This window comes from Scyliorhinus canicula, chromosome 16 (genome assembly GCF_902713615.1).
Source record: "Scyliorhinus canicula chromosome 16, sScyCan1.1, whole genome shotgun sequence".
NCBI lineage: Eukaryota > Metazoa > Chordata > Chondrichthyes > Carcharhiniformes > Scyliorhinidae > Scyliorhinus > Scyliorhinus canicula.
Window position 1 is genome coordinate 2,305,143 of NC_052161.1, and position 13,157 is coordinate 2,318,299.

General features: G+C 51.1%; 1 protein-coding gene across 1 annotated transcript in view; it reads left to right on the top strand.

Annotated features, from left to right (window-relative positions):
- The first annotated feature begins 611 nt into the window (after positions 1-611).
- LOC119979671 (inactive pancreatic lipase-related protein 1-like) overlaps positions 612-13,157 on the top strand; it is a 48,369-nt gene continuing 35,823 nt past the window's right edge. Inside the window, exon 1 of the mRNA XM_038822205.1 lies at positions 612-717. Within this exon, the coding sequence (XP_038678133.1) occupies positions 612-717 (106 nt within the window). The remainder of the gene's footprint in view (positions 718-13,157) is intronic.

A 13,157-nucleotide genomic window follows, 5' to 3' on the forward strand; every position in this document is an offset into this window, starting at 1 on the left:
TCCAACCCTACAAAGCTCTGATTGCAGGATCTTGCCCTTCTCCCCTGCCTCCCCCTCACTGCTGGCAATGAGTTTTCAGGCAACTAGGTGGACTGGACGAGTGCCACGTTGCTGTCATTTTAAGCTTCACACCTCCCTCCTGACCCTTGTGCACCCAGTTCTTGCTGGGTGAAGGGGCAAGAGGTTAAAATTGGGGCATTAATGATACTGGATCCTGACCTTGTGGGAATGACAGTGAGGGGTCAGGGCTATGTGTCTGGCATTGTCCAGAGTGCAGCTGTACACTTCCCACATTTTAACCTGCTGTTTGTAAGGATTGGGAAATCAAGGGGAGTGTGTGTGTGTATATAGAGAGAGAGCAGCAGTGGGCAACACTGACACAGCTGAATCCGTGCCTTGGAGATGGTGAGTCTTTCCTGTAACATATGTCACTTTTGCCAATGACTAAAAGACAGTGAAGTTACTACTTGGGAGCGTGCGGAAGGTTCGGGTCGATAGTTAGAACAGCAGCACTAGCAGGAGAGCCGGTAACCAGAGGTTTATCATCGATAATTAAATAACCAGCATGGAGATGAGGAAAGAGATGGGAAAGTTATTGTGTCAGGAAGGCGATGTCTGAAAGGACGGTGGAGGCAGATTCAACAGTAACTTTCAAAATGGATAAAGACTTGGAAGGAAAAGAAAACATTTGCTGGGTGATGAGGAACATGCAGGAAAGTGGGACTGATGGGATAGACCGAGAATAGGCATGATGGGCCAAATGGCCGCTTGTGCTGATTATTCTATGATTCGATAACTTGGAAAAACAGCAAAATAAAGGGAGCAATAAAGATTAGAGTGGACTGCATTGCCGAAAGGAATTTTTAATCTTATATTCCTGAAAAGGGAATATGGGAGGGGGGGGGGGGGGGGGGGGCGAGGATGGAGGGAGGGTGAGGATGGAGGGGGTGAGGATTGAGGGCAGTGAGGATGGAGGGAGTGAGGATGGAGGGAGGGTGAGGATGGAGGGAGGGTGAGGATGGAGGGGGTGAGGATGGAGGGGTGAGGATGGAGGGGGTGAGGATGGAGGGGGTGAAGATGGAGGGGGTGAGGATGGAGGGGGTGAGGATGGAGGGGGTGAGGATGGAGGGGGTGAGGATGGAGGTGGTGAGGATGGAGGGGGTGAGGATGGAGGGGGTGAGGATGGAGGGGGTGAGGATGGAGGGGGGGTGAGGATGGAGGTGGTGAGGATTGAGGGCGGTGAGGATGGAGGGGGTGAGGATGGAGGGGGTGAGGATGGAGGGGGATGAGGATGGAGGGGGTGAGGATGGAGGGGGTGAGGATGGAGGGGGTGAGGATGGAGGGGGTGAGGATGGAGGGGGTGAGGATGGAGCGGGTGAGGATGGAGGGGGTGAGGATGGAGGGGGTGAGGATAGAGGGGGTGAGGATGGAGGGGGTGAGGATGGAGGGAGTGAGGATGGAGGGGGTGAGGATGGGGGTGAGGATGGAGGGGGTGAGGATGGAGGGGGTGAGGATGGAGGGGGTGAGGATGGAGGGTGTGAGGATGGGGGTGAGGATGGAGGGGGTGAGGATGGAGGGGGTGAGAATGGAGGGTGTGAGGATGGGGGTGAGGATGGAGGGGGTGAGGATGGAAGGGGTGAGGATGGGGGTGAGGATGGAGGGTGAGGATGGAGGGCGGTGAGGATGGGGGTGAGGATGGAGGGGGTGAGGATGGGGGTGAGGATGGAGGGGGTGAGGATGGGGAGTTTAGGATGAAGGGGTTTAGGATGGAGGGAGGCGAAGATGGAGAGAGTGAAGACTGAGGGCGGTAAGGATTGAGGGTGGTGAAGATTGAGGGCAGTGAGGATGGAGGGGTGAGGATGGAGGGGGTGAGGATAGAGGGGGTGAGGATGGAGCGGGTGAGGATGGAGGGGGTGAGGATGGAGTGGGTGAGGATGGAGGGGGTGAGGATGGAGGGGGTGAGGATGGAGGGAGTGAGGATGGAGGGGGTGAGGATGGGGGGGTTAGGATGGAGGGGGTGAGGATGGAGGGTGAGGATGGAGGGTGAGGATGGAGGGTGAGGATGGGGGTTTAGGATGAAGGGGGTTAGGATGGAGGGAGGCGAAGATGGAGAGAGTGAAGACTGAGGGCGGTAAGGATTGAGGGTGGTGAGGATTGAGGGCAGTGAGGATGGAGGGGGTGAGGATGGAGGGGGTGAGGATGGAGGGGGTGAGGATAGAGGGGGTGAGGATAGAGGTGGTGAGGATGGAGGGGGTGAGGATGGAGGGGGTGAGGATGGAGGGGGTGAGGATGGAGGGGGTGAGGATGGAGGGGTGAGGATGGAGGGGGTGAGGATGGAGGGGGTGAGGATAGAGGGGGTGAGGATAGAGGGGGTGAGGATTGAGGGCGGTGAGGATGGTGGGGGTGAGGATGGAGGGGTGAGGATGGAGGGGGTGAGGATGGAGGGAGTGAGGATGGAGGGGGTGAGGATAGAGGGGGTGAGGATTGAGGGCGTTGAGGATAGAGGGGGTGAAGATTGAGGGCGGTGAGGATAGAGGGGGTGAGGATTGAGGGCGGTGAGGATAGAGGGGGTGAGGATTGAGGGCGATGAGGATTGAGGGCAGTGAGGATGAAATGCCCTCTGAAATAGTCGAGCAAGACCCAGTCCAAGGGCAATTTGGGATGGACAATAAATGCTGGTTAAAAGCAAATTACTGCGAATCTGAAACGAAAGAGAAAATGCTGGAAAATCTCAGCAGGTCTGTCAGCATCTGTAGGGAGAGAAAAGAGCCAATGTTTCGAGTCCAGATGACCCTTTGTCAAAGCTAACAGGCAGAGACTATGCTGGTCTCACCTGCGTCACCCACCCCATTTATGAATTTAAAAAATCAACCTCAGATTGAAGCTGTGACAATGAATGAGTAATAACTGAAAGGCTCCGTTAAGCACACGGACATTTCCACCACATTACACGGTTCGAAGCTAATATGTTTCCAAAGATGAAAGTAATTTTGTAAATGAGGAATATTCTGTGTATTACACTTGTTGCTGATTGGTGCTGTGATGATCCTGTTAACTACATTTCTCTTCCAGATGTTGAAGTTCTGGCTACCCCTGGCCATCTTGCTCAACCGAGTCACTGGTTAGTAACATTTTCTATTGCTGGTAATGTTCGAAGTGGAGGTTATCAGCTGCCTCTACACACTCAGCCAAAGAGTGTGGACACGATCCTGGTGCGTCTCTTCCTGAATTGCTCACTCGGAGGTGGTGAGATCAAATCCCAGCAGGAAAAGTTGGGAAAGTGAATTCAGGAGGTGACTGCAAATTGCTGATCATTCTGCAAACTAGCGAGTTTCCCAACATATCCATTCAGGAAGGAACCCAAAGCCAGTCTGGCCTCTCAGTCACTCCGAACACTCTGTCCTCAGGGTGATATGGGAGGGGAAATCTTGTCACTGTAACCCATACAAATAATTTAAAATAAAATGACTCGGCAGGTACAGCACACCGTTAAAAACAGAGTAAAGCTCCCTCCACACTGTCCCCATCAAACACTCCCAGGACAGGTACAGCACACCGTTAAAAACAGAGTAAAGCTCCCTCCACACTGTCCCCGTCAAACACTCCCAGGACAGGTACAGCACGGGGTTAGATACAGAGTAAAGCTCCCTCTACACTCTCCCCATCAAACACGCCCAGGACAGGTACAGCACGGGGTTAGATACAGAGTAAAGCACCCTCTACACTGTCCCCATCAAACACTCCCAGGACAGGTACAGCACGGGGTTAGATACAGAGTAAAGCTCCCTCTACGCTGTCCCCATCAAACACTCCCAGGACAGGTACAGCACGGGGTTAGATACAGAGTAAAGCTCCCTCTACACTGTCCCCATCAAATACTCCCAGGACAGGTACAGCACAGGGTTAATACAGAGTAAAGCTCCCTCTACACTGTCCCCATCAAATACTCGCAGGACAGGTACATCACGGGGTTAGATACAGAGTAAAGCTCCCTCTACACTGTCCCCATCAAACACTCCCAGGACAGGTACAGCACGGGGTTAGATACAGAGTAAAGCTCCCTCTACGCTGTCCCCATCAAACACTCCCAGGACAGGTACAGCACGGGGTTAGATACAGAGTAAAGCTCCCTCTACACTGTCCCCATCAAACACTCCCAGGGCAGGTACAGCACGGGGTTAGATACAGAGTAAAGCTCCCTCTGCACTGTCCCCATCAAACACTCCCAGGACAGGTACAGCACCGGGGTTAGATACAGAGTAAAGCTCCCTCTACATTTCCCCATCAAACACTCCCAGGACAGGTACAGCACGGGGTTAGATACAGAGTAAAGCTCCCTCTGCACTGTCCCCATCAAACACTCCCAGGACAGGTACAGCACGGGGTTAGATACAGAGTAAAGCTCCCTCTACACTGTCCCCATCAAACACTCCCAGGACAGGTACAGCACGGGGTTAGATACAGAGTAAAGCTCCCTCTACATTTCCCCATCAAACACTCCCAGGACAGGTACAGCACGGGGTTAGACACAGAGTAAAGCTCACTCTGCACTGTCCCCATCAAACACTCCCAGGACAGGTACAGCACGGGGTTAGATACAGAGTAAAGCTCCCTCTACACTGTCCCCATCAAACACTCCCAGGACAGGTACAGCACGGGGTTAGATACAGAGTAAAGCTCCCTCTACATTTCCCCATAAAACACTCCCAGGACAGGTACAGCACGGGGTTAGATACAGAGTAAAGCTCCCTCTACATTTCCCCGAACAAACACTTGGGACATAAGAACATAAGAACTAGGAGCAGGAGTAGGCCATCTGGTTCCTCGAGCCTGCTCCGCCATTCAATGAGATCATGGCTGATCTTTTGTGGACTCAGCTCCACTTTCCGGCCTGAACACCATAACCCTTAGTCCCTTTATTCTTCAAAAAACTATCTATCTTTGCCTTGAAAACATTTAATGAAGGAGCCTCAACTGCTTCACTGGGCAAGGAATTCCATAGATTCTACAACCCTTTGGGTGATGAAGTTCCTCCTAAACCCAGTCCTAAATCTACTTCCCCTTATTTGAGGCTATGTCCCCTAGTTCTGCTGTCACCCACCAGTGGAAAGAACCTGTCCGCATCTATCCTATCTATTCCCTTCATAATTTTATACGTTTCTCTAAGATCCCCCCTCATCCTTCTAAATTCCAACGAGTACAGTCCCAGTCTACTCAACCTCTCCTCATAATCCAACCCCCTCAGCTCTGGGATTAACCTAGTGAATCTCCTCTGCACACCCTCCCGTGCCAGTACGTCCTTTCTCAAGTAAGGAGACCAAAACTGAACACAATACTCCAGGTGTGGCCTCACTAACACCTTATACAGTTGCAGCATAACCTCCCTAGTCTTCAACTCCATCCCTCTAGCAATGAAGGACAAAAATCCATTTGCCTTCTTAATCACCTCACAATCATTGGTATAGAATCACAGAATCACAGAATAATACAGTGCAGAAAAGGCCCTTCGGCCCATCGAGTCTGCACCTACACATGAAAGCCCCTGACCTGCCCACCTAATCCCATTTGCCAGCACTTGGCCCATAGCCTTGAATGTTATGACGTTGCCAAGTCCTCATCCAGGTACTTGTTAAAGGATGTGAGGCAACCTGCCTCTACCACCCTCCAGGCAGTGCGTTCCAGACCGTCACCACCCTCTGGGTCAAAGAGTTTTTCCTGAAGTCTCCCCTAAACCTCCCACCCCTCACTTTGAACTTTTGCCTCCTCGTAACTGACCCTTCAACTGAGGGTAACAGCTGCTCCCTATCCGCCCTGTCCATGCCCCTCAGAATCCTGTCCACCTCGATCAGGTCACCCCTCAGTCTTCTCTGCTCCAGCTAAAACAACCCAAGCCTATCCAACCTCTCTTTGTAACTGAAATGTTCCATCCCAGCAACATCCTGGTGAATCCCCTCTGCACCCCCTCCAGTACAATCACATCCTTCCGATATTGTCTTGACTAGAATTACACACAGTGCTCCAGCTGTGACCTCACCAAAGCTCGATACAACTCCAATATGACCGCCCTGCTTGTGTAATCTATGCCCCGATTGATAAAGCGAGTATCCCAGATGCCTTTTTCACCTCCCTATTAACCTGCCCTTCTGCCATCGGAGATCTATGGACAAACACACCAAGGTCCCTTTCTTCCTCGGAACTTCCCAGTGTCAGGCCATTCAGTGAATACTTCCTTGTCAAATTACTCCTTCAAACGTTTATCATCTCAATTTTCAGGGTTAAATTTCATCTGCCACTTATCCGCCCATTTGACCATCCCGTCGATTTCCTCCCAAGACTCTCAGCCTCACTGTTAATCACCTGGTTAATCTTTGTGTCATCCGTAAACTTACTGATCCTACCCCCCACATAGTCATCTATGTCATTTATATAAATGACAAACAATAGGGGGCCCAGCACAGATCCCTGTGGTACCCCACTGGACACTGGCTTCCATTCACTAAAGCAGCCGTCTGTCATCGCCCTCTGTCTCCTACAGCTCAGCCAATTATGAATCCACTGTATCAAGTTATCCCATATCCCAATGTGCATTTGCCTTCTTAATAGGTTTCCCATGTAACCTTGTCAAAGGCTTTGCTGAAATTCATGTAAACCACATCAACTACACTACCCTCATCTATACACTTGGTTACATGCTCAAAAAAAATCTCAACCAAATTTGTTAGCCATGACCTCCCTCTGACAAAGCCATGCTGACTATTCCTGAACAAACCTTGCCTCTCCAAGTGGAGATAGATTCTCTCCTTCAGAATCTTCTCCAGTAGTTTCCCAACCACTGAAGTGAGACTCACTGGTCTGTAGATCCCTGGCTTATCTCTACGACCCTTCTTAAATAGTGAGACCACATTAGCTGTTCTCCAGTCCTCTAACACCTCCCCCGTGGCCAGAGAGGAATTAAAAATTTGGGTCAGAGCCCCTGCAATCTCTTCCCTTATCTCCTACAGCAGCCTGGGACAGAATTCCTCTGGACCTTGGAGATTTGTCTACTTTTAAGTCTGTCAACACCTCCAATACCTTATCCCGCAAACAAAGAACAAAGAAACGTACAGCACACGATCAGGCCCTTCGGCCCTCCAAGCCTGTGCTGACCATGCTGCCCATCGAAATTAAAATCTTCTACACTTCCTGTGTCCGTATCCCTCTATTCCCATCCTATTCATGTATTTGTCAAGATGCCCTTAAACATCACTATCGTCCCTGCCTCCACCACCTCCTACGGCAGCGAGTTCCAGGCACCCACTACCTTCTGTGTAAAAAACTTGCCTCGTACATCTCCTCTAAACCTTGCCCCTCGCACCTTAAACCTATGCCCCCTAGTAATTGACCCCTCTACCCTGGGAAAAAGCCTTTGACTATCCACTCTGTCTATGCCCCTCATAATTTTGTAGACCTCTATCATGTTGCCTCTCAACCTCCGTTGTTCCAGTGAGAACAAACCGAGTTTATTCAACCGCTCCTCATAGCTACTGCCCTCCATACCAGGCAACATCCTGGCAAATCTCTTCTGCACCCTCTCTAAAGCCTTCACATCCTTCTGGTAGTGTGGCGACCAGAATTGAACACCATACTCCAAGTGTGGCCTAACTAAGGTTCTATACAGCTGCAACATGACTTGCCAATTTTTATACTCAATGCCCCGGCCAATGAAGGCAAGCATGCCGTATGCCTTCTTGACTACCTTCTCCACCTGTGTTGCCCTTTTCAGTCATGATGTGGAGATGCCGGCGTTGGACTAGGGTGAGCACAGTAAGAAGTCTTACAACACCAGGTTAAAGTCCAACAGGTTTGTTTCAAACACGAGCTTTCGGAGCACGGCTCCTTCTTCAGGTGAATCTTGATTTCATTTCATTTCATTTTGGGATATTTGACATTCACCTGAAGAAGGAGCCGTGCTCCGAAAGCTCGTGTTTGAAACAAACCTGTTGGACTTTAACCTGGTGTTGTAAGACTTCTTACTGTGCCCTTTTCAGTGACAGATGGCAATAACGCCCTATGGCAATATTGCTCCCTATTGCTCAATAACCTCACAGTCTCTCTGCCCTAGTTCCATAACCACCTCCTCATTCTCTCGGGTGAAGACAGATGTGAAATATTCGTTCAACACCCCACCAATGTTCTCTGGCTCCACCCACAGATCTCCCCCTTGGTCTTCAATGGTCCCTACTCTTTCCCGATTATCCTCTTCCCATTAACATACTTATAAAATATCTTGGGATTTTCCCTACTTTTACCAGTCAGAGCTCTCTCATATCCCTTCTTTGCCCTTCCTAATTGATTTCTTCAGCTCCATCCTGCACTTTCTGTACTCCACTAACTCCACTGGCAGGGGCTGGTTTAGCACACTGGGCTAAATCGCTGGCTTTTAAAGCAGACCAAGGCAGGCCAGCAGCACGGTTCAATTCCCGTAATAGCCTCCCCGAACAGGCGCCGGAATGTGGCAACTAGGGGCTTTTCACAGTAACTTCATTTGAAGTCTACTTGTGACAATAAGCGATTTTCATTTCATTTCATTTTGGATATTTGACTAAGTTAAAGGTGCTATATGAACACACGTTGTTATTATATAACATACTGAAATATTTAACAAACTTATCAGAAAACATGCAAGTTCCACTTGACTGAATCTGGGTCTGTAAACTCTGTTCGGATACCGAACACGAACCTCAAACAATTTTTAATTTGTAAAACAGTGAGGAAAGGATATTTCACCCCGGGAGCGATAACTCTGACTAATGGGTATCTGTTATGTTAAAATGAAATGAAAATCGCTTATTGTCACGAGTAGGCTTCAAATGAAGTTACTGTGAAAAGCCCCTAGTCGCCACATTCCGGCGCCTGTTCGGGGAGGCTGGTACGGGAATCGAACCATGCTGCTGGCCTGCCTTGGTCTGCTTTACAAGCCAGCGATTTAGCCCAGTGCTAAAAAGCAAACTTTAATTTAAACACTTTAGTTTAATTAAATTAATTAAACTTTAATTTAATTTAAAAATCCTTCTGTCTTGTCAGACTAAAATCCTCTAAAATCTTCTAACAGACTGCAAAGCTTCAGACATCCCTAGCTCCTCCCATTCATTATAGTTTCTTTATTTGTCCATGGGCATCGCTGGCTGGGCCGGCATTTATTGCCCATTCCTGAGGGCATTTAATAGTCAAGCGCATTGCTGTGGATCTAGAGTCACATGTCAGGGTAAGGATGGCAGATTTCCTTCCCTAAAGGGCATTAGTGAATCACAAGGGGTTTTACAACAATTGACAACGGTTTCCAGATTAATTTCCTTTTAATTCCAGATTATTTTTTAATTGAATTCAAAATTCATTATCTGTCATTGTGGGATTCGAAACCAGAGCATTACTCTGGATCTCAGGAGTCCAGTGACAATCCCACGACGCCACCAGCTCCCCGTATATAATCTGTATCCCATTAAGATGTTTCATGACCTGCTTAGCTAGAACTAAACACCATTCCCTCATAAATTATCTCCAGCAATCAAAACAATAACCCATTAGCCATCTATATGTAAACAGTAAATGGTTAGAAACCATGGTTCCCTCACTTTTTATGCTTCATTAATTGCAGCTTTAGTAGACACACTGCCCGGGTGTATTTTGAGTAAAGGTTTTTAATAACATTACTGACACGGATATGAAATATAATGCATAACAGTTTCTACATTCATCACACTAGCACAGTAATATCATCCCACATGACCCAGACTGTGGGTACACTGCAGACTGGGACATGCTGCCGTCAGTTGGCACGATGTCATTCATACTGCAGGGGATGTATTTGACATTGTGGGAGGTACATTTCAGCCTGTGCATTTTATTGCCTTTCTCACTGACTCTCAATTATCTATCTCCTGTGAACACTACGTTTTGGTGAAGCGGAGGGAATTTGCTATGACAGACTCGGCTGCTTCCCAGGAGGGTCTCCATGGACAGGGACAAAGGAGAGGCCTGGAATCAAGCTCCCCTGGAGCCCGGAAAAGATCAACACCCATTTCCAACTGTACACCAGGCAGAACCCGAACATTTATCAGGTAGAGTCACTTTCATAAAGAACAACTGCATGAAGACAACTCCAACAGCAGTGAAACAACTCGCAGCAACTAGACTCTGCAAAACACATCTTGAATGCAACTTATTAAATGCTGCATTTCAGCAACACTGAGGCAGAGAACATAGAATATTCACCAGAATAGCACAGAGGGTCACTACTGAGGGAGTGCTGTACTGTCAGAGGGTCACTACTGAGGGAGTGCTGCACTGTCAGAGGGTCAGTACTGAGGGAGTGCTGCACTGTCAGAGGGTCAGTACTGAGGGTGTGCCGCACTGTCAGAGGGTCAGTACTGAGGGAGTGCCGCACTGTCAGAGGGTCAGTACTGAGGGTGTGCCGCACTGTCAGAGGGTCAGTACTGAGGGAGTGCCGCACTGTCAGAGGGTCAGTACTGAGGGAGTGCCGCACTGTCAGAGGGTCAGTACTGAGGGAGTGCCGCACTGTCAGAGGGTCAGTACTGAGGGAGTGCCGCACTGTCAGAGGGTCAGTACTGAGGGAGTGCCGCACTGTCAGAGGGTCAGTACTGAGGGAGAGCTGCACTGTCAGAGGGTCAGTACTGAGGGAGTGCTGCACTGTCAGAGGGTCAGTACTGAGGGAGTGCCGCACTGTCAGAGGGTCAGTACTGAGGGAGTGCCGCACTGTCAGAGGGTCAGTACTGAGGGAGTGCTGCACTGTCAGAGGGTCAGTACTGAGGGAGTGCTGCACTGTCAGAGGGTCAGTACTGAGGGAGTGCCGCACTGTCAGAGGGTCAGTACTGAGGGAGTGCCGCACTGTGAGAGGGTCAGTACTGAGGGAGTGCCGCACTGTCAGAGGGTCAGTACTGAGGGAGTGCCGCACTGTCAGAGGGTCAGTACTGAGGGAGTGCCACACTGTCAGAGGGTCAGTACTGAGGGAGTGCCGCACTGTCAGAGGGTCAGTGCTGAGGGAGTGCCGCACTGTCAGAGGGTCAGTACTGAGGGAGTGCCGCACTGTCAGAGGGTCAGTACTGAGGGAGTGCTGCACTGTCAGAGGGTCAGTACTGAGGGAGTGCCGCACTGTCAGAGGGTCAGTACTGAGGGAGTGCCGCACTGTCAGAGGGTCAGTACTGAGGGAGTGCTGCACTGTCAGAGGGTCAGTACTGAGGGAGTGCTGTACTGTCAGAGGGTCAGTACTGAGGGAGTGCCGCACTGTCAGAGGGTCAGTACTGAGGGAGTGCCGCACTGTCAGAGGGTCAGTACTGAGGGAGTGCCGCACTGTCAGAGGGTCAGTACTGAGGGAGTGCTGCACTGTCAGAGGGTCAGTACTGAGGGAGTGCCGCACTGTCAGAGGGTCAGTACTGAGGGAGTGCCGCACTGTCAGAGGGTCAGTACTGAGGGAGTGCTGCACTGCCAGAGGGTCAGTACTGAGGGAGCGCCGCACTGTCAGAGGGTCAGTACTGAGGGAGTGCTGCACTGTCAGAGGGTCAGTACTGAGGGAGCGCCGCACTGTCAGAGGGTCAGTACTGAGGGAGTGCCGCACTGTGAGAGGGTCAGTACTGAGAGAGTGCCTCACTGTCAGAGGGTCAGTATTGAGGGAGTGCCTCACTGTCAGAGGGTCAGTATTGAGGGAGTGCCGCACTGTCAGAGGGTCAGTGCTGAGGGAGTGCCGCACTGTCAGAGGGTCAGTATTGAGGGAGTGCCGCACTGTCAGAGGGTCAGTGCTGAGGGAGTGCCGCACTGTCAGAGGGTCAGTACTGAGGGAGTGCCGCACTGTCAGAGGGTCAGTACTGAGGGAGTGCTGCACTGTCAGAGGGTCAGTACTGAGGGAGTGCCGCACTGTCAGAGGGTCAGTACTGAGGGAGTGCTGCACTGTCAGAGGGTCAGTACTGAGGGAGTGCCGCACTGTCAGAGGGTCAGTACTGAGGGAGTGCTGCACTGTCAGAGGGTCAGTACTGAGGGAGTGCCGCACTGTCAGAGGGTCAGTACTGAGGGAGTGCTGCACTGTCAGAGGGTCAGTACTGAGGGAGTGCCGCACTGTCAGAGGGTCAGTACTGAGGGAGTGCTGCACTTTCAGAGGGTCAGTACTGAGGGAGTGCTGCACTGTCAGAGGGTCAGTACTGAGGAAGTGCTACACTGTCAGAGGGTCAGTACTGAGGGAGTGCTGCACAGTCAGAGGGTCAGTACTGAGGGAGTGCTGCACTGTCAGAGGGTCTGTACTGAGGGAGTGCCGCACTGTCAGAGGGTCAGTACTGAGGGAGTGCCGCACTGTCAGAGGGTCAGTACTGAGGGAGTGCCGCACTGTCAGAGGGTCAGTACTGAGGGAGTGCTGCACTGTCAGAGGGTCAGTACTGAGGGAATGCCGCACTTTCAGAGGGTCAGTACTGAGGGAGTGCTGCACTGTCAGAGGGTCAGTACTGAGGGAGTGCTGCACTGTCAGAGGGTCCGTACTGAGGGAGTGCTGCACTGTCAGAGGGTCAGTACTGAGGGAGTGCCGCACTGTCAGAGGGTCAGTACTGAGGAAGTGCTGCATTGTCAGAAGGTTAGTACTGAGGGAGTGCTGCACTTTCAGAGGGTCAGTACTGAGGGAGTGCTGCACTGTCAGAGGGTCAGTACTGAGGAAGTGCTACACTGTCAGAGGGTCAGTACTGAGGGAGTGCTGCACTGTCAGAGGGTCAGTACTGAGGGAGTGCTGCACTGTCAGAGGGTCTGTACTGAGGGAGTGCCGCACTGTCAGAGGGTCAGTACTGAGGGAGTGCCGCACTGTCAGAGGGTCAGTACTGAGGGAGTGCCGCACTGTCAGAGGGTCAGTACTGAGGGAGTGCTGCACTGTCAGAGGGTCCGTACTGAGGGAGTGCTGCACTGTCAGAGGGTCAGTACTGAGGGAGTGCTGCACTGTCAGAGGTCAGTACTGAGGGAGTGCCGCACTGTCAGAGGGTCAGTACTGAGGGAGTGCTGCACTGTCAGAGGGTGAGTACTGAGGGAGTGCCGCACTGTCAGAGGGTCAGTATTGAGGGAGTGCTGTATTGTCAGAGGGTCAGTACTGAGGGAGTGCTGCACTGTCAGAGGGTCAGTATTGAGGGAGTGCC